The 21,745-nt window shown below is 35.9% G+C and overlaps 1 protein-coding gene across 2 annotated transcripts in view; it reads left to right on the top strand.

The window, feature by feature from the left end:
- EIPR1 (EARP complex and GARP complex interacting protein 1) overlaps positions 1-21,745 on the top strand; it is a 76,096-nt gene that overhangs the window by 1,627 nt on the left and 52,724 nt on the right. For both annotated transcript variants that reach the window (XM_014869549.2, XM_088162375.1), the window contains exons 2-3: positions 7,041-7,124; positions 12,373-12,505. In XM_014869549.2, coding sequence (XP_014725035.1) covers positions 7,041-7,124; positions 12,373-12,505 — 217 coding nt within the window. The remainder of the gene's footprint in view (positions 1-7,040; positions 7,125-12,372; positions 12,506-21,745) is intronic.

The raw sequence follows: 21,745 nt of genomic DNA, 5'->3' as shown, positions 1-21,745 counted from the left end.
CACTTAGGGAGAGGGTGAGGAGAGATGATTTGAGCATAAGTCAGAAAGGGAGTGTAGAGATGAAGGCTCTGTTGCTGATCTCCATTAACTCCCAGTGTGGCTTTAAAACAAATTGCATCTCTGTGTTTTTTGAAAATGGAGACACTAATATAGAAACTTAAACCTAAAACTGATCTGATTTATCCAACTTCCATCTCTAAGTCTCATAAGGAAGATTATTATTTTTTAAACGTAGTTTCTTCTGCATTGCTAGATAATAATGGTTAGCTGTATTATCACAATTACTGGTTTTTGTCTGAAAATATCTCTTCAGACTAATTTTTCAGCCAAGTTTTAAAAGTTTTGGCTTTGCTTCCTGTGTTTGGGCTCCAGCAGTCAGTAAAAGTACATATTTGACCACTGATGGAGAAAGTGTAGTCATGTAGATGTGCTTTTCATCTGATCTAATGTGACCATGTTTATAGGAACATAAAGATGATTTCTTCTAGGTGCTGTCCACCAACTAACTTAAAATTATTTCTGCATGGTTTCTGTTCATTTCCATGTACAGAATGTGTTCTGATGTATTGGCATACATAAGGAAACTTAGAGTAATGAACAAATACATTTTTCTCTCTTTTAATCTCTTGGGTGTGTCTGTGAGTGATATGAACGTTGCACAGACATGCAAATTATGTGTGAATTTTAGGATGTATGACTCTTTGTGACTTTTAAAAAAGACAATCTCACCACAGTTGCTCTGATTGTCCAGCTGCAGTGAAAATGAGAAGATTACAGTGGGTGGTGAATAAAAGTGTGAAATACTGCTTGAGTTAAGGTACTGAGTGATGTTACTGTGGCTCATTATGATGAATACAAAGCAACTGCAGCAGCTGCAGAACATTTCAATACCAAGGTGGTTCTTTAAAAGGAATCTTAGTAAAAATAATATCCTCAATTATAAAAAATGGATGCATGAGATCCCAGGAATATCATTAAGTGCTGATTTTTTGTCAGTGAAATTATGTTGTTTTTGTTCCATGCAGAGTTGACCTGGGCTTTACTCTCTAACCTGAAATGTATGGTATGTCTGCCCCATGTTGAATTGGCTTTCATTTTCAGGGAGTCACAATTTTCCCCATGTTTTTCTTGAGGGTTTAAGCAGTGACATTTTGAGCAGGTGTGAAAGCACCACTGAACATCTCAAAATACTGTATTTGCCTTAGTTTAAGGTTGACTGGATAACATTTATAGCCCTGGAAATGTGCAGTGGGGAAAGGTGCTTTCTGTGATAGGCATTTGACTCAAGCCTACATATTGCTTGTTTAAAAGCATGCAGAAGCCAGCCAGCATCATGAGATGAGGGAGGAGGAACAGGACTTATGCCAGATAGTAACCATTTTGGAGCATGTGTGGGGCACATTTAATGTATTTTGGGGATACCACAACACTGAGCTGAATGCTCCTACTGTATGTTGCATGTTAAAAGTACATAGACGTGAGGGAGAAGGACAATGAGCAGGAGGCAAGGACAGGAGAAAGCTGCCTGGCTGAGCACAGGGCTGTACTGCTCATGGGCAGCTCCAGCAGCACCCTGAGATAGGGTCTGGCTGAAGCAGGCTTGAAAAAATGCACTGATGCTTTGACAGAGTTAGTGTTCTATGTTGTGGTCATCGTGCTGCTTGGATACGCAATGCTCTGTCCATTTTGTGTTGTCTGTTTGTTGTTAACTGGTTTTATGAATCTAAACAGACACTTTATTTTTAGGACTTGCCCGCTTGCAAGAATAAGACAAAACTTAATTTTCCCAAAGCCAAATGTGTTTTCTTAGAGTAAGAAACTTAAAGCAAAATACCAACAGAAATAGATTGTAGAAGACTGTGACCTGTTGTCATCAATATGTATTGAAAATAGCTCAGTTTACTTACCTGTGATGAAGTAAAAGCCAGGTGTAAATTTACTAGAAGTGGTATAAAGGGTCTTCCCTGGAAAATGTGTGTCACTTGTGAGCTACCCAGGGAAATCTGAGCTGCCTTTCAAACTCAGCTCTGTTCCCAGGATAGGAGTGTGGAGCCTATAGCTCCTATTGGCAATGGTGTTGTCTTCCCTGGGGGAAGCTTTTGTGGTCTTCTGTGGGTTCAGAGAGAGTGACCTAAGCAGAATGTACTTAATAATTTTGGTCCAGCTTTAGCAATGTCTTTGGAAGATTTACTTTGAAAATTGAATCAGTTTAAGAAACTGCATGATAATGTCTTACTAAAATTCCTAGTTTTTGTGTCAGTTCTCTTTCTTCTCTAAGATTACTTGCCTCATGAGTGTCAATCCAGTATATTTGAAACCTTTGTGAAGTGTTATAGAGGAACAAAAGTAGCTAAGTGACAAAGCTCTCTTAACTAATCCCCCAAAGATCTTCATAATGTATGAAGTGGAACAGTTAAAAAGTATTTTTTTAGGACCCTTAGGCAATTATAGCATCTTTCTAATGTTATGTATGGTACAGAATAATGACAATTTAAAGATACAGTTAGGTGAACTTGAAGGAACTTTTACATGGTGATTGTTACCTTCATAAAGAATGAATTTCTCAGGATGATGGTGCTGTGCAGGTCTTTGTGTGCAGATTGCATTCGTTGCTGTGAGGGTTTACAGAATCTGTCAATTTTTAGGATAGGGTCAATGCACTAAATACGTCAGTGATGGGAATTCTTGTGCTGTGAAAGACTCAGGGAAAGCAGCTGTCTGAGAGCATTGAAGGTCAGCTGGGCATGTGTGCTGCCAACCTTTTCACTGATAGCCACTGCAGCTTATTAGAGTCACTGAGAGAGTCTCCTACTGTGGTGGGAGAAACAAGGCTGTCTTACCTAAGTAAAAATCAAAGTGTACTTACTTGAAAATTGAAAATGTGCCAGAAGGCAGAAATAACATTTGTGACATTAGCAGCCTGGGGCTTGTCTGAGGGAGCAGGGAACTTGTAATCTGCCTCCAGAATGAGGCATCAGCAAATCCAGCTCCTCACCCCAAGTAGCAGTACACTAGTCCTGGTTTTCAGCATAAGCAGATGGTCAAATAACTTTAAATTCAGATTTAGGAATTGCAAGCCAAATACTGTGTCCTTACGTTTTGCATTGCAAGTTCGTGGTTTGTTAGTACAGATTGATTGTATGAATTTCAAATGATGCCTAGTTTGCTGAATATTTTTTGTTTGTATTAAATGTAATACAAATATTCAAATGTTGGGGTCTGTTTGTTTTCTTGTTTGTAATACCAAACCAGTGCAATGCATCAGCATGACAACGTATGTATTGAACAAGTACTTTTTTATTTGTCTATTAATGCCCTAAATAGTAACAGTCAAATTAACAAAACAAACAAAAAACCAAACCAAAACTTTGTGCATTTGGCTGGTATTTCAAAAGATGTTGAGGAGTCAAAGTTTTTCAGAAGAAATGATGAACGAAGTATAGAGAATCAGTGCATTGCAGTTCTATAATGCATTTAAACTGACCTTCTTTACCCCTTTGAGGTTTGTCATTGTGTTCTTCTGGATCATCTCTTGGTGTTGTCAAGTACAATAGACTATTGTATTTCTTTTTGTCCAAGGTTTTTATTATTCTGCAGATGGCCTAAATTGTCAAGGGCAAGGTAGAAGGTAATCTTTGCCCAGCATCACGCTGAGCATAGTGTAGGCATAGACATGATGCCGTCTCCAGTTAGTCTTACCTGCATTCTGCTACAATGATTGTTGTTTCTTTTGCTTTATCTTGATGCTGCTGTCTGTCATGCTTGTGTTCTAGGGTTTTATATGTCCTTTGCATGTCTATTTATTGTAGTGGATTTGCAGTTCAGTTGTTCTCCTGTTTTGTAAAACTGCTTACTTTAAACTATGCACATTTCCTCATAGGGCTATTGATAAATATGAAATTTGGACGTGTAGCCAAAAAGTTCTTTGTGGTTCACAGTGTTTTAAACTTTGCTAATATTTTTTTCCTAGAGTTAGGCCGCCTTTAAAAATGAAGTTATGTAGTTGCATAGATTATTGCATTGTCTAACACTCTAAGGTGGGACGTTGACAGCATGTGTAAGGATGACTTGTTTTCTTGCTGCTTCTATCTCTCAGGTGTGTATTATGGTTATTTTCTAAGCATTATGGCAGGTTTTTGGGTAAGTAATAGTTAAATACCTTGGGTAGGATCATAAAACTGTTTGAATTGGAACAGACCTTAAAGATCCTCGAGTTCTAACCCTTCCCTGCCATGGGCAGGGACACCTTCCACCAGACCAGGTTATTCAGAGCTCCATCCAGCTTGGTCATGAACTCCAGGGACAACCTCTCTGGGCAACCTGTTCAGTGCCTTACCACTCTGACAGTCAAGAATTTTTTTTTTATTATTTTAATATCCAATCTAAACATGCCTTCATTCATCTTAAGGCCATTCTCCCTTGTCCTGTCACTATGTGCCCTTGTGAAAAGTCCCTTTCCACATAAGCCCAGTAGTAAACTCTTTTTGGGCTGTATACAGTTCTGTGTTCTGTGGGTGCAGACTTAGAAAAATAATAATTTCTATTGGTTTAGATGAAGCAATATTCATATTACTACACTTTTTTTTTGCTTCTTTTCTGTCTATAAGCTGCAGTCGTAAGGCAGGATTCTTTATGAAAGGTTCAATTTGCAACCTGCTCTGACAGGTTACAGTATATGATGACAAAGTTAAGGCACTCCAGATTCAGGTGTACTGTTCATTACAAGGATTACTTGGTATCTTCATCTGTTGAAAGAAGTTCTTTTTCTCTCAAAGTAACTCAGAGTAGACCATATTGCACATATCTTTATGCTGGAGACAAGTGAAAATCAATTGTGCTGAGAGTGATATTATGAATCAGAGACTTCCTGATTTATGAAGGTTTGATGAGTTTGAACTTTGTATCCTGTGTATGGATGGTGCAGGTCTTTTTTTTTTTTTTTCCCAGGGAATAAACAGCAGTGTGTTTCTTCTTGTGAGATGTGTCTAAATATTATTTCTCATGCCTTTTATTTATTTTTTTATTTTTTTTCTATAGAATTGAAAATTATTTTAAGGAAAAGCTTGAGAAGCCGATGACATTAATGTTACTATTTATTTACACAACTTTATTTTGGACACTTTGTGTCTGACTTTATGCATTTTTGAAAGCAGCCTGATGAGACCTACTTGAAAAGCTTTGAAAGGGCTGGAAACCTCTTTTATTTCTTTATTTTATTAAAAATCCTGGTGGTCTCTACTTCTCTCTGATGTATAGAGACAACAGAAACTTCTTTGATTGAAGGAGATACATTGCTGTTGGCTCATTTCTAGTGTTTTCTCAAAATAATTCAAAGCAGATCTTTTAAATGAAAAGAAATGCTTGCAAAGGTCTGCAAGTGTAAATTCTTTTTAAGACAAAAGCTTTTCTGCAATCATCTTGGTGGATTTAAGTTGTGTCTATCAATCAGGAACACTCTAGGCTTGTTGTAGATGAGTGCTGCATAAATAAGAAAATAAAGCAAATTGGTATGGATTCACACTGATCTTTGATCTACATTTGAGTATTTTGAACACAAACTACTCATTATATTCTCTAGTTCTTTTTTTTTCCTATATAGATATTATACATATTATAAACGTTTATAATATCTGTATAGAGAGGAAAAAAAAGCTTGTTGCATTTTAAATTTTTTTATGGTCAATCTTACAAAAAATATTACACTGTTTATATTACACATTTCAGATGCCAGAAAAGAAGTACATTCTCTGTAGAAGTCCAGAGATTATTCTGAAAAATTAATTTTTTCTTACTGCTATTGCTGGACAATGGCTTGCACGGCTTTGCTTTATTTAGGAAAAGTCAAATATCTTTAAGTTGCTTTTCTAGAATTAAATTGCTCTAAATTTAGGTATTGGGATCTAATATATCCCAGATATTCCCTTCCAAGCTCTTAGGGATCTTTTTAATATCAATTTTAAAAGAAGTTTCAAATAGAATGATGTCGAAGTGTTTCTGAATCCAGAGGGTAACAAGCTGCATGACAGGATGGCAGTAAGAAGGGCCATTCAGCTGTTACCTGAGTCCTTCAGAACTATTTGCTTGCAATATTTGCCTTAGTGTCTGGAGAGATCTGAGCTGTTTTGTGCCAAATAGCATGTGAATTGCAGAGATTTATTTTTAGATGAAAAAATTCATATTGAACAATATTATTAAGAGTATCTCTTGCATGGAGAAATAGCAGATATTCCTCACGATATATAGTTGCTAAAAATGTCTTTGAGTATTAGTTTACCTTCCATTTACTCAAAATTATCTAAGAGCCTCTACTAATGACTTCTGCAAACTGGTGATTGTGGTTTTAGTTCAAGCTGTGCTTTATTTATCAGTGTCTCCCATGGCCCTTAACGGCCTTGTTTTGCTTCTTCCAAGACTGTGGTTAGTATAAGTTGAAGAAGCAAGGCAGAGACTCTAGCAGTGTCATTAGCATAATACAACAAAGAAATAACATTGACAAAAGTTTTTAAGATAAATAACAAATTACTTTCCCATCCTTCAGTCAATTCTTATCTCTAATGGACTGCAGTGGAAAAGAGGAGGCTTGGTTTTTAATTTGCATCTAAACTTGGTGGTTAATGGTAAGAAAAAAATATTTTTTCCAACACAAGTTCAACCTGAATGGTGTGAAAACTTCTGCAAGAACAGCCTCTTTCTGGAATGTCTTAATGTTTTTTAACAATAGTTAAAAATTTTCCACTGTTCTATGGAGTTTTTTCATATGATAAACAAAAATTAGTTTCGAAGAAATGCTGTGTTTAATGTTATCTGTGTTATAATGAAGATCAGGTAATGTATTTAGCACCCGTGTTCCTCAATCCTCACAAATATGAGAAGTTGCACAAAAAAATGTATTAAGCAAAATGGACATAAAGGTCAGGAAAGTCTGCTGTTTGTAAGAATGTAATGCTTAAAATGACAATTGATATAGAAGTTTCAAGATTTTTGCTGAAATTAATGGATTTTATTAATTGTACTTTTCTAATGGCTTTCTTCTTCCCTAGGCACGAGCTTTAACACCTCAGACGGCAGAAACAGATGCAATAAGATTTTTGGTTGGAACACAGTCTCTTAGATATGATAATCAGGTAATTTTTCTGTCAAATGTTAGATGTAATTTTTGCCACTTTTTAAACGTTGTTCCAATATCATCCCTCTTCCTTTATCCCCCCTGTTGAATATGAACATTGATAGCCAAGTTGAAGACTTCTGTGAGTAGAATGTAAAGATATTGGTAGGGAATGTAAGTGAATGAAAGCTGTGTGTGTTTTCTGAAAACTATATTGCTCTTCTAAATTGTATGACTAAATCAGATTAGTTTAGTCATATTAATTTAATATTAATATATTAAGTAATAAGATTGCTGTATTTTTGTTAATTTGAATCTGTACATGCTCTGGAGCTATCTTTAAATCCCTGAAGAGATGCAAAGTAAAACAAAAGTCTTTAAGCCTTAATTGCTTCTAATGGGACTCCTGGTACACACACAGTTCAGTGTACATGATGCTTCATAAACTGAATTTTTCAATATTCATTATCGGCAATCATTTGTGTCCTTTCTGATCATGAGTTTAACAATTCAAACTAAAATTTGAGTGACTTTCATGGCTCAGTTTCTGTTAGACTGTTTCTTCTGAAGTTAAGTTTATGAATTATATAATTGTACAGCAATTTTAATTTTTGTGACTGACTTTGAGTAGAAATCATACTGGAACAAATTCTTGAGGCTAAAAGGGTCAGAAGGCAGTACTGAGTGCTGTGGACACACACACACTTAAGAGAGCTAGGAAAATTACAGCCTGGAAAATCTTCTCAGGCCACAGCTTCTCCTGTTCTCTCAGCTTTGTTCCCAGGCTGATAAACTCGTTCAGCTTCAGTTAGGGAGAGTTTCTCCCAGGATGATAATCTGGTCAAAATAGAATGGAATTAACAACATTGATTAACAGCAGTTTTAGTGTGTGACCATGCCTGGGAAAGAGGTGTCATTCTCTCTGCACCAATCAGTTTTATTCTGCCCTTGGAGTTGAGTCATTCCACTTAAGCAGTGTGTTTCTGAATAAGCTTCTCTCTTTTTCCTGTCTGAGAGGGGCCATGTAGCTGTGTCTTATTTCTGCCACGTCTAAAGGGTTAAATACCCTAACCCACAGCTACAGAGTGCAGGTGACAAGGCTTGGGTAGCAGGAGAGCTGTAGCGGTGGCCTCTGGGAAGAGGCCAGGGGTTACCTGTGCTAGATGTGGCTGTTTCCAGTGAATCCACTTCAGGACACAGGTGAGTCAGTTTGCCATAAAGGCCCTGTGCTGAAGCAGAGGAAAAGAGTGAGATGCAAAGAGCATCAGAGGGAAAACACCCATAACCACCACTGCCCCACATCCTTACTTGAATGGGTCAGAGGAGTCTGGGATGAAGTTCAGCCTGGAAAGTGGAGGAGAGAAGGTACTTTTTTATTTTCACTGCCAATGAACTAATTCATTCATCCAGGTCAAGTCTGTTTTGCCCAGATTATTAGGTAGTAAGTGACCTCCCTGTGTGTAGTTTGGCATATAAACTATCTCATTTCTATTCTCCCTGGTTTCTCCCCCTGCCTTTCTTGGGGAGAGCAGGTGTCTGTATGGGAGTGTGCTAGCCAAGGCTAACACCCATCCCAGAAGTGCCTGGAATTGAGTAGAATGACCAACTCTTTTGAAATGGCCTGTAATGGGCTGCACAAAATGACTTGGAACCATGGCTTTGGGACATGTAAGCTGTCAATTCCCAGTGAGGTTTTGAGTTCATTACTCAGTGGTAATACTGGATGAGACTCAATAAAAGTTATTCCAAGGCATAAGAGGGAATGAAGTGTTCAGTTTATTTACATTTCAAGTAGTACTTGAGCAAAGAATAACAAAAGAAGTGGCAGACAAACTTAGTTGAAAGTTCAATACACACAGTTATATTTTTGATTATGCTGTATCCTGCTCTTCGAATATTTGGTAATAATGTTTGATTTTTTTTTAACTGTGATTTCTGTGATAGTTTTCAACTTGCTCAACTAATTCAATTCAGGTACAAAATTGTTGTTAAAGAGTAGCTCTCACTTATAAGTTGATAGCCAACAGATCTTTAATAAATTTAAATTAAAATTAATTTTTTGATTTTGCTAAGTTTACTGGATATATACAGTGTATTTTAGGAATGTTTGCGTATGTTTCAAGTTTGAGTATGCTTTTCTTTTTCCAGCGAATAACATTAACAATGGAAATGCAGGGCAATTTCTGGTGTATTCACATATGTTTGGAGGTTATTGGCCTTTAGCTGTGCCTCAGGCCATCATTTCTTCTCAGCTAGTTCCTCAATCCCCAAGAAATGCCCTAGGCCTCAGCTCATTATAACTTAATTCAGCACTAGGTTCTCTTCATTTGCTTAAAAACTTTTTTAGTTACCTGACCAAACTTATGAGCTTTCTTATAACACTTAATACTTTTCTAAGTCCTGCACAGTGAGAGGTTTTATCATGTGCAGGTGTTTTTTTTCCCTCCTGGTCATGGGCAGGTGTAGTGCAAATGAAAGAGCAATAATTTTACTGCTGGCATGATAACTTTTGCCTCATTGAGATTTATTGCTGTATAAAGCAATTTTAGATATTCATAGGAGAATATATTTTAGGTGAAAATATTTTCCTATAAATACTAATATTTCAAAGGAAAGGAAAGTTTTTTTAAGATTTTACATTATGTTAATATTTGACATATTAATAGTGTATAGTAATTGGCATTTTGTCCCCATAACATGCTGCAAATGGTTTAAGTAGTAGCACTGTGTTCTACATGGTGTAGTTTTGGAACTTTTGTCCTCAGTACTTTCATTGTTGCTAAAATTCATGTGTTTATTGTATGCATTGGAAATATCCAATATTTATTATATTCTTATCTCATTCTCAGAACTCTACAAGTTATTTTCAGTCTTGTCTTAGAATTTAAAATACTAATTTTCATAATTTATATAATGCATTGCATCTGCTGTACTTGGCACCTCAAATCTTGTGTTCAGTTCTGGGCTCCTCACTGCAAGGAAGACTTGGAGGTGCTGGAGTGTGTCCAAAGAAGGGTGATGGAGATGGGTCTGGAGCACAGCTGTTAGGAGGAGCAGCTGAGGGAGCTGGGGTTGTTTAATCTGGAGAAAAGGAGGCTGGAGGAGGCCTGGGAATGTCTTATCTCTGTCTACAGCTACCTGAAAGGAGGTTATAGCCAGGTGGGGGTCGGTCTCCCAGGAAGGAGACAGGAAATAGCCTTAAGTTACACCAGGAGTAATTTAAGCTGGATATTAGGAAAAATCTTTTCATGGAAGGGGTTGTAAAGCATTGGAAAAGACTACCCAGGGAAGTGGTAGAGTCATCATCCCTGGAAGGGCTCAAAAACTGTGAATATGGCACTTAAGGATATGGTTTAATGGTGAACATGGTGGTGTACAGTATTTGGTATTAGAATACCTTCTATGAAATTTCTGTTGTTCTTAATATTTAGTGAAGTATTTCATATATTGTGTATTCAAATCAAGTAGGAAGATTCTTTTGAACTTTTGCTTTTCTTTCTGTGATGCTGATCAGTTTATTCAGGTAGTTGATTGGCATAGCTGTGGAAAATGTAGCTTTTCAACTCACAAGGTGTAAACAATACTGCTGCATAAGAATTAAATTTCATATTTCCCAAAAACCTCAGTCTGGGCCTTTCATGAGCTACCTGTGTTTTCCACCAGGTTACAGCTGTCCGTGTTGGCAGCTGAATCAGAAACATAACAGCAGAGAGAAATTGGTTATCTGTGCCTTCAAAGGGCTTCAGATGGGGTGAAGAGCACTCCCTTATGTGCTGAGTGGCTTTTAACCTGGTTAGTGTGGGAAGAGATGTGTGTGACTGTAGTTAAATAGGGTTTAGATTTATGGTTCACTTTCTTGGATGAGAGACTTGGCCTGAGCTGCCAAAGGAGACTCCAAACCAAAACAAGGTATGATGTTAAACTAATCTTTTTTGTCACTCTTTAAGATGGATATGCAGCTCTTAGGGTAGATGGATAGTGTTCTGATCCTTGAATAGATTTCTAGGTTCAAGGCAGCAAATGAAGTCTCAAAAGACAACTTGCTGATCAACTGCAGAGGCAGTTCTATGCCTGGGATGACAAAATCGAAGAATAATATAGGTGGTGAGGTCCAGAATTATATTTGAAGGAGGAGTTTCTGATGACTGTTTGGGCAGTAAAGAAAAAGGAAACTTGTAAACTCATCCCCTTAAAAATAATAGTGTTTAGATGAAGTTGAGACCTATATTGCACTTCTGTATTTTAAGAAAGTCTTCTGCATTTCTGCATAGCTAAGATTTTTTGCAGTGATTGAGTAGTTAATTTAGGTAACTTGATTCAGTCATGATGATAGGATAACTCGGCTTTTTTCCCCTCTTCATTGTTCACCCAACTTTGAAAATTTATTTTTAATGAGAATACAGTTCTTTAAAATTTTTGAGTCTTATAAATTTATTTGTCCACTGTTGAGCTTAGGGGAATTAGTAAACAAGTAAAGTTCCTTCTGTATGTTATGCCAGGCTAAACTCTTCCTAAATTTCTCGTATTTCTGCAGCAACTATAGAAAAACAACTGACAAAGAAAGGGAAGGAAAAATGGTAGTAATGTAGCCCTATTAAAAAAATAGCAAAAAACCTGCTACAAGCAAAAATGAGAATAATAAAAAGCAAACTTGGTTCTGTCTTTTAAAAATATTATCTATATATTTAAATATTACTGTTTTTCTTCATCTTTGCATACTTCCATGTTTCCATATAGTATAAAAATAGTAGATTTGTATCTTGGTAAAGATATGTGACTGCTAAAGTGAACTCTCAAAAAGTTTCTTACTGAGTATAAACTACTTGCTTCAAAGAAGAGTCCTTTCCCTCTGTCCTTCATTCTTTGTAGATGGTTTGAATTAGATGATTTGGATACAGAATTGGTACAGACATTTAGACTAAGGATTGTAATGTTGTTATTTCTGTGTATTGCTGTAAGAAGTGTTGAATTGTAATACGTGACTTATTTACTATTAGCCATAAAATGAAAAATCACCTTCAAGCTTTAAGTAGAAAATTGAGAATAAGCACGGTATTTCCTTATTCAGGGAAATTGCTTGTGTTTTCCTTGAAAAGTTAATCCTGCATGAAATCAATGATATAGTAAATTGTTAGTATAACAATTAATTAAAGTAGATATCAGTTATAAAAAAATCTCATTAAATTGTTCCATGTAGTCATTATGTATAATTAAGACCCACAGGAAAACATTTGAAACCCTAATGTTCTATTTTATTGTATTTGCAGATTCACATAATAGATTTTGATGATGAAAATAACATTATAAACAAAAATGTTCTCCTTCATCAAGTGGGTGAAATTTGGCACATAAGTACAAGTCCTGCAGATAAAGGTGTGCTAGCAACCTGCTACAATAAAAGTAAGTCCTTTTAAAATATGGTCAACTTGTGCAAGTGTTTCGATGTTTTTGAATGTGTAAAGTTTGAACCTCTAGCTGTGTTGGACACTTTCTATTGGAATTATCAACACAAGAATTTCTAAGCAAATCAGCAACACTTTTACCTATACCTCATTTGTGTCATATCTTTAGGTTATCTTGGTTAGAAGTCAACTTCTGCATTCATGTTAAGAAAAGCGGCAAAATAAACCTTATGCTTGGCTGATGAATGCCAAGCAAGGCAAATAAAATATATTCCTCTTATTTTAAGCGTAATTTTTATTGGTTTATATGTTTGCTTTTGAAAGTGCAAGTAAATGTCTTTCAAAATCTGCTGGCATCAAGCCTTACTTAAAACTGCAGATGAAGTTTGTATATAATGTTATTTTTCATATGTGAAATGCAGGTATTCCCACAGAGAGCTACAGCTTCTTATCTTAATATTTCCTCAGTAGGAATGCTTCTTGTCTAACCTTACCGTAAGTGCACAACTATTGAGATTAAAGGTCTCTGTAAAATTTGTGAGTGAGGCAGATATGAAGATTTTCTGTCATGAGGCTTGAAAAATCCACTTGTGTCCCTTGGGGAAGGTGGAGATTTTTCTCTCTGACAAGAAATCTGAGGTGTCAATTGAAATAAATGTTATTTCTTCTTGTAAATATTAGTCTGTTCTTTCATGGAAATACAGTCCAAGAGTATAACAATTAAGGAGTGAATTTCAGGCTTTGTACATCTGTGAACAGTTGTAGAGATGTGTGTTCCTGCTGTTCAGCCTTCTGGTTGTATTTGGGAGAGGATTCCAGGATTGCTTAGTTCTCCTAATTCTTTTGGATTAAAATAAAACTGCTAAAATTTGAATTTCTTTCACAAACCTCAGGTGATTTTTTAAAATCAAATGATAGAAGATAAGTTAAGTAGATTTTTCCGTTGAAATGATCATGGGCATCTTGATTGAGAGCATTTCTTTGAGATTTCCAATTTCCTTTATTGGACCTAATGAATCATATAAATGTTTTCTATTCCAGATTATTTGTGTTCCAGATTTAGTTTATCTGATTTCTTAATATTAAGCTCTATTGTTTATTCTTCGTGCATCTTACTTTAGAATTATCATCCAGTAACATTCTGCAGAAAACAAGATCCCATTCTCAAATGGTGATTACTGACTCTAAATAGCAATGTATAGAAATGAAAGCACACAGTGTGGGGTTCTGTAATAAGGAATACTGAGTTTAGCAGACAACTTATTTCAAGTAGTAATGCAGCCAAATTAAGCAATCGAAACCTTTACAACACTTAATATATTGCATTTCTTTGTTGTTTTAAAAAGACTTTAACTCATTTTCTCATTGAACTACAAGTCAAATTAGATGATGTTTTCAGGAACAACTGTAAGTCTTGTGCCCATCCCTTGTGTCTGGGCCCAGCACTTCTGCCAAGTTGAATTCACTTCTTGAATGTTGTTGAAGCTGGGAGATTGAAGAAATGTGATGTGTGTCCTTTATTAATACCTGTTTTTTGAAGTTGCTTAAAGAAGTGATAAAATGTGGCATTGAAGAGAAGTGGAATTATGTACATTTTCTATTTCCTAGCTCACTGGATAGGCTAATGGAATAGGGTAAAATTTCCTCCTTTTTTATTGGGAAAAATACTGAGTTTTCTTTTACTCTCTCACATTTGCAAAGAGTTATCATAACTGAGGTATGAAAAAGAGATGTAGGAGGTACAAGTAGAAGAGCACTTTGTCACAGTTCTCCTGATCTTTGATTTTTTGTTAAGAGGAATTTGCCTTTTATATAGGAAGTTTGGGGAATATCAATTTATTTTTTCAAACGTAGTGAAAAATCTTTCCATGGCATCCAGTTGTTATCATCCTCTGTTATGTTATTGAGACATTGAGACTCTTGTTTATTTTTTTACTTATTTACTGGATAGTTAATACTACTGCCTGAAAGTCACAGATGACACCAGCAATCTTGCTCTGTGTTTTGAAATACGAATGAGGTGCTGCTGTTTGCTTCTCTTTTCTAACGAGGGGATAAAACATAGCAAAATAATGTAATATGCAAAGCTTGTTGATAATTTCTGCTGAGTGCTAAGAATTCTGCATGAGAAATGGGTGTGTGCATTCAGCTGGTAAGAAGGGGTTATTTCTGGGGTCAGGGTTCGAATAAAAAGTTTGTCATCTCTCTGTTTGAGAAGAGGGCTGATGTAATAATGCTTGGAAGTTTAAACTGTTGTGATTGAGAGATGCCTTGAATTGATATACCAGAAGTCTTAATCAAAACTCAAAAAATCATCTTATATGGGGAAGTTCCTACATTTGGTTTGGTTTTGTTGTTGGCTTGTTTTGTTTGATTTTGTATTTTTTTTTAATTGCAAAGACAGTATTTTAACTACTTCTGTAAAATCCCACACCATCATGCTTAGATATGAAACTTTTTTTCCATGTGTGGATATGTAAATGTGTATGGGTTGTTTCCTCCTGAATCATACAGGTAGGAAACCTCATTCAGAAGTAGAAACAATCTGGCCCTGTCACTCTGGGAGCATGATTTTTTTTTTATTTTTTTTTTTCCTGCCTTCATGGATATATGAAATATTTTTACTTGTCCTTGACTTGTAAGTGAAAGAGGCATAAAGAGGTAGATCTTAAAATGTATTTTATTATTATTACACCTAGTGAAGAACTAAGTCATGTGCTCACGAGTCATAATAGATGTGCTTCTGTGTGAGTAAAAAAATAATTTCCTTGCTGTCCACTAGATTATTTTCTTTAAGTGGCTTCTTCTGATAAAATCAGGTTTTTTTTGCCCATAAATGGTTAAACTTGAAGCAACCACAGTTCAGTCATTGTTTTGAGATTAAGCTTTTGCTTTCAGAAACTCTAGGCAAAATATGTCTAAAGTGCCAAGTATAGCACATTTCAGTGATTGGGATGCAGACTCTCCACTCATATTTTTGGCTTTATTGCCCTTTTATATAAAGTCCCTCAGAATATTTACTATTTACAATTGACATTGATTCTGCATATGTTTAAATTCTGTGCTTGAAAGAAAAGAACGTCCCCCTAAAATGTAAAAAGATGGCTCAGATAACTTTCTTATTCACAAGAAGTCACAGAAAATTTTAAGTCCTTGCTGAATATGGAATTTGGGAACTATATTCTCTAAACAGTCAGTAAAGTTAAGTTAAATGGTGCTCTGTATTCTTTCTTCAAGATATTTTACTAGAGTATCAATGTACAATTAGGTTTTAAAAAGAAAAATACTTGACTCTGAAGTCAAAATGAAGGAAACTGCCTTTTTTTGTTAGCTTCAATATTTACAACTTTGTCTAATTTTGACATGGAAGAAATACAAGGCTTTGTTAACGATGCATTCTCAATTATGACATTAACTGGAATAATAGTGGTTGCAGTAGCATTGGAACAATGGTGTCTTTGGATATTAACCAGAAATTCCATTTTCTAGGACACTTTGTCTTATTAGAAAGAAAAAGTTGTGAAACTGTTTCTCCGCCCTTCCTCATGCACATACTTTGAAAATAATGACTTAATCTCATAGTTATAAAGAGAAAACTTATTAGACTCAGTTCCTGCCTCGATTTTAGTCATCTCCCCCCTCCTCACTGATCATGAATATGCCTCTTAGGAAATTTTATACTGTTACAACTGGTATTATAGGAAGATCATTTTATTCTGAAGTGATAGGTTTACTAGTTATGTATAATCTTGTCTAACCTCCAGAAAAGATCAGAAAAGGAATTTACTATGCTGGTGGCACAGCACTTGCCTGTGCTACACACTTCTAACTTAGGCATCAATATTGTGTGCTAGGAATGTATTAAGACTTTGAAGACCATCCCAGTGTAACTGACATCGCTAAGAGACAGGATGTGTCTTGAAGAAACAGAGAAGTAGCTCCTCTTTTTGCAAATGTGTTTGGCAGCTATTTGATGTTGTAAGAATAAGGAATGTGGTATTTTATCACAGATTTCGTAGCAGAAGAGGAAGTGCATAAATATGTGGAAGAAACTAAGTATAAGAGGAGAAAAGAAGGATTATAGTCTAAATATCTCAGAAGAAGGCTTTGCAAAATTAATATCTGAGGTATCCAGAAGAACTCTTGCACTATTACTTAGTTTTGTGATGTGTTGATGCATCATTTTTCTCTTCAACTACACCAAACCAACTGAATTAAAACAGGAATGTTTTATTTTTTTCCTCTAAGATTGTTACTGACAGCTTTAAAGGAGATAAAAGTCAAGGGGGGAAATTAGTTTGGTAGTCTTCTAGCCTTAGAAGTTAAATTAGATTGTTAAAGTTCAGTATGAGACAAATTAGGCCTTAAAAAAACTAAAAGGTTGGATTCTTGAGAGAACAATTTAGAGACGGTTTTTGGATGATGATAGTAAAAGTGACAATAAGCTAGAGTGCTATGATTGCATTGTAATTTGTTTAATGACTAATCTCTGAGAATTTCCATGTGCTTATTTGCCTATGATACTTACTACTATCTTAAAGTTATGTTCAGCAAAGCAGAAATCATATAATTTGCTTTACAGTAGCCCAGAATTAAAATGGAGGTTGCTGTATTTAGTGGAAAATCCCTATTAGAACAATCCTGCGAACTTCACACCTTTCTTCTTTTTTGCTCTTCTGACTAGATGTAGTCACTTGACTATTCTCTTTTTTATTACTTTCATTAAATTAAAATGGGACAGGAGTGGCACTTCTAAGAAGTGAATAAGAAAGGTGACAAAGTAATTAAGGAGATCATATAATTTCTTAGTAGAAATGCACATTTAAATGTTGGAAAAGAAGGATTATGGGGTGGGTTGAGGGTCAAGAATGTACCCTCCAAATAATGATATGAACCAATGAGAATGATGGTACACTAAATATAACAAGACTAAAAATGAAGATAAATTAGTCTTCAAGAAGTTGGTAACTAACCAAGTGCTCTCTTCAACTGCTGTGAAAATAATTTTACATGTGTATTCCTACTGCAAGTCTGAAAGAAGCTTGCTTCATTATTCAGAAGAGCATCCTAGCTTACTCTAGGATAACTTTTTCATTGTGAAAAAGTGAAGTCCCAAAACTCTATAAATCACACTGAAGGGGAGTCACTTGGGAACTACAACAGTGGAGACCTGACAAAGTGCTAGACTCCATTGGAAAGTTATCTGTATCCAGTCTCAATATTGCTCAAGTTTCAGGCTGTAGGAGGGGAAATCAGAAATCCATTTCATGGACTTTTAATCGTGTTCTGAGGCAACAAGAAACGCCAAAAGTCAATGGACTAGGGTGTGTCTAATAGTTTTTGTATGTAGAGTAGGTGATGGAAGCCTCAGCTCTAGAAATGGCTGATAAAATTTGGATCCCTGCATTGATATGATGATTAATATGATGTTAGGTAATACTTGGAAAAATGGTGATGATGCCCTTTTTGTTGTTTCAGCTTATCATACACTGAGTTGTTTGAAAAATTTCCAAATTAGGTGGATGTGCAGTGATAGGTGCAGATTGTATGTGGGTTTGGGGGCTGGGGGGAGTCCTACCTTGTGTTTGCTTTGTTTTGTACAGAATTTCTTTTTAATCTCTTTCTTGTTTGTACATCCTTCCTTGTCTCTCACCTTATGGTTTAGGACCCTGTTAAAATGGAGGCAGGCTATTTCCTGTGGACTTGTAAACTTCATCTACATCATTAAAGCAATGGGGAATTCAGGGAGATTTTTCTGTAAGCTTTTTAAAGAGTTTTGCAGCCATTTACCAGTTTGCCAGCATTGGATGGCTTCTTTCTGAGTGACTCTTGGATCTGGTCTCTGTGGACCAGAATACTAAGTAAAGAGATTGAAATGAATGATCATGGTGACGAATTTGGAGAAAGCTGTCATTCTAAAATAATGTTTTATAAATATAGTTTATACAGAATTATTTGCAAAACCCGAATATAGCTTTCATTATATCCTGTAAGCTAGAATTAACTCTCAGATTTATGCATTGCTCTGAGATAGAGATGAATCTATTTAGCATATCAGTGAAGAAACTAATGGTTGGTTTGGATTTTGATACTGTGTAATGGCCAGCTACTTGGGTAGTTCCTGTGTTCTCTTAGATGTTCTACAGATCCTTAGATGGTAACATTGAGAAGTCAATTGTTAAGGCAAACTGCTGGTGGGTTTGCATGACATGATGGGGCAATAAAGGGAAGGAAATAGAAAAATGATCCAGACCGAAAAGTCTGCACAGGTGGAAAATTGTTTGCCTGCTGAACCTGCAGTTGGATCTGGGTAGTGGTCTCCGTTATTACAAAGGTGAATTTTCAGGTTGTGATTGTTTGCAGCTACTCTGGGTGCAGGAAAAGATACGCTTGGAGGGGCAAAAGTAAAGGACTGTGTCTTACAACAGAATTGTAGACAATTGTACTGTTGCTGTCACAGGTCTAATAGGGGAAATATAGTAGGACCTGCAGCTGATCTGTGGGTTAGAGAGCGTTAATGAGTGAGGTTTGTTTTGAGAAGTATTCTCTGACCAAGGCTGTTGGTATGGAGACCAAGAAGAGAAGAAGGAGAAAAGAAGATGAAAAAGAAGAAACCTGAGTTGGGAAAACTATTTTTAGAAAAGTTTTGTGGAAAACAGAAGCGTAGATAGCTTTACACCAATCAATGTTATGTTGATCTATTGTAACCAATGATGAAAGTGTAAAGGGTATAAGAGACAGTGCATTGTTGTAATAAACAGGTCTTAGGCTTCTGAAATGTAGTGTGCCTTTTGTATGTCACGCCTGCCCCCACAGCGACAGGGAAATGCTTGCTTGAAAGACAAAGTGAGGAAAATAAGGCAATGGTAGATTTGGAGAAATAAGGAGATCCAAAAACAGCTAAGGGGTATGTGAGAACACAAGAAGGTATGAGATGGTAAAATAGCTTTTGGGCAGTTAGTTCTGTGAGAGGCTGGAGAAATGTTAGAAATAAGATATGGTACTTAAGTGTTAGCAGACATTTAGTGTCTGTCCATACAACAATAGATTTTTATGGTTAAATGCATGTTTCTGATTTTTGATTAGCATTTTTTGTTTTGCATTTTGTTTCTTCTTTATCTGTGGCAACTTCCATTGTTTTCCTGAGACCTTGTTTTTCTTCCTTTCCATGGCATTTGCTGAAAGGACCAGTGAAATAATTTGCCAACTCTTATATTGTTGGATCTAACTTTTTGTTTTGATGAACAGTGGTCTAGAGACTTCAGCTTCTCTTTTAGCTGTTTTAAACTGTGCCAGCAAACTAAACAGAATGATTATGCTGATTGTTTTTGCAATTGTGAATTGGGTTGCAAGGGTATTTTCACGACCACAAGAGTACTTTCATGTAATTGAAAACCTGAAAATTAGTATGTCCCAATATAGGCGATAAAAATAACAGCATTAAACTCTGATATTTGGAATGATTTACTCTAATGATGTCAGGTGGGGTGGAAGGAGATGTGGAAAGTGTGTATGTGAGCTGTATCAACCCAGAAAACCATTCAAGAAAACAACTCTTACCTGCTAGTTTGTGAGCATTAGAACCTGCTGGCTATGAAAGTCTTAATGATGAATAATCAGGTTTTGGTATCAGTCAGCTCACTGCATGTTTGTTGGGTCTTGGGTTTTTTTTGTTTGTTTGGTTGTTTTTTTTACGGCAATATTGCTATAATGACATTTTTTGCTGGAAATTGTAACCTGTAGAATAAAAGAAATAATCTCAGGATATTAGACTATTATTTTAAGGTTATATATGTATTCCAATAACTTGTAACAGGGCCATGTCATTGACCTAGGGACTGACTTGAAGTAGAGCCTGCTGTTAAACTATGAGGGTACTCCCTGAGCAGTTTTGGGGTGTGGGCCAAGTTACAGTGTACTTTTAGACAATATGCCCAGACATAGTCCAAGAAATTCATGAGTAGTTGGAGTAGCCTCCTTCTTTTAACTTAGCCTGCCAAAAAATTCGGCTAGATTGTGATTTCTGGCCTCAGGGCTGGAGACCTGTACCTGACATTATTTTAAGTAAATTGCCAAAAAAATACCTGTTGTGATTCTCCATTGCAGACTTCTATAAGGTACAGACTGTTTGTTTTGGAGAATGTATTGAAGGGAAACATGCAAGTACTTCAGAAATTACATGAAAGACATGATAAAGATGTATATGAAATAAATTACGTTCAAGAATTTCTGTTCTGCTGATCTCGGTAATTTGGTGGTTCTCTTGTATGGCTTATTCCACAAAATTAAGAGTAATAGTTTTAGAGATAATTTCAGCCTTCTAGAGAAGAGGACATTTTGAAACAGTTATCCTTTTTTGTATAGCATTTTTACAATGCCTAGTGCTATGGGGTGGTTTTGTTGTGATAAGGATTAGTAGGTGTTGTGTAGGTTTGTCTTAAAGAATCTTGATGAATTAAAGCGAAAGCTTCATGCTGCTCAATTTGAAGAGAATGTTTAATTACTGGGTATTTGGTGCACTCATTCATTGAGGCAAAATTAAGTTTCTAGGGATGATAATAGTCTTAATTTGTGCTAGTTCTTTTAAAGAAAGTACTTTTTTCGATCTACTTTCAGGTATCAAATGCTGAATCAGATCAGTTTGGTGATTTCTGAGTTTATAGAAAGACTTACCAGGTTTTCATGGGACTGTGAAACAATCACTTCTCTTTTATTCTCATTGCCCTTTATAAGGATGCTGATGTTTTGCTGACTTGTCCATCTAGTGCTGCACATAAGACTCAGAAAACTGTCAGTCTTGATATAAAGAGCTTTTTCCTGAACTGTAACTACCACTTTAGAGTACCACATCATGTTGGGATGGCTTGAACTCTCTACATGCATTAACTAACTTTTGTAAACAGAGGAGCTCATCTTTTGAGTCCTTCTATTCTCACATTTTGCATGGCATGAAATTACCTAAAAGTGTCAGGTCTGCAAGACTAGGTAGCTGACACTGTTACAGTAATAAGGCTGTTTCAGGAGCTCAGAGTGGATTGCCTCCTCTGATTTTAACTTTAGCCTTTTAGATAAATCTTTGTTTTAAATCCACGAGATAAAGCTAGATGAATTCCTTTCACTAGGAAAGGTGAAACTAAATTTAAAAATAGAATATTTATCTAATCTAAATTTAAAAGCATGATTAGTAAGTTTCTGTGTTGCTGTCATCTTTTGTAGTTGTGCTTGCCCCTGCTTCTTC

Source organism: Sturnus vulgaris, chromosome 3, assembly GCF_052056855.1.
Source record: "Sturnus vulgaris isolate bStuVul1 chromosome 3, bStuVul1.hap1, whole genome shotgun sequence".
NCBI lineage: Eukaryota > Metazoa > Chordata > Aves > Passeriformes > Sturnidae > Sturnus > Sturnus vulgaris.
Note: the sequence above shows the minus strand (reverse complement) of the source record. Positions and strands in the feature narration are given on the sequence as shown.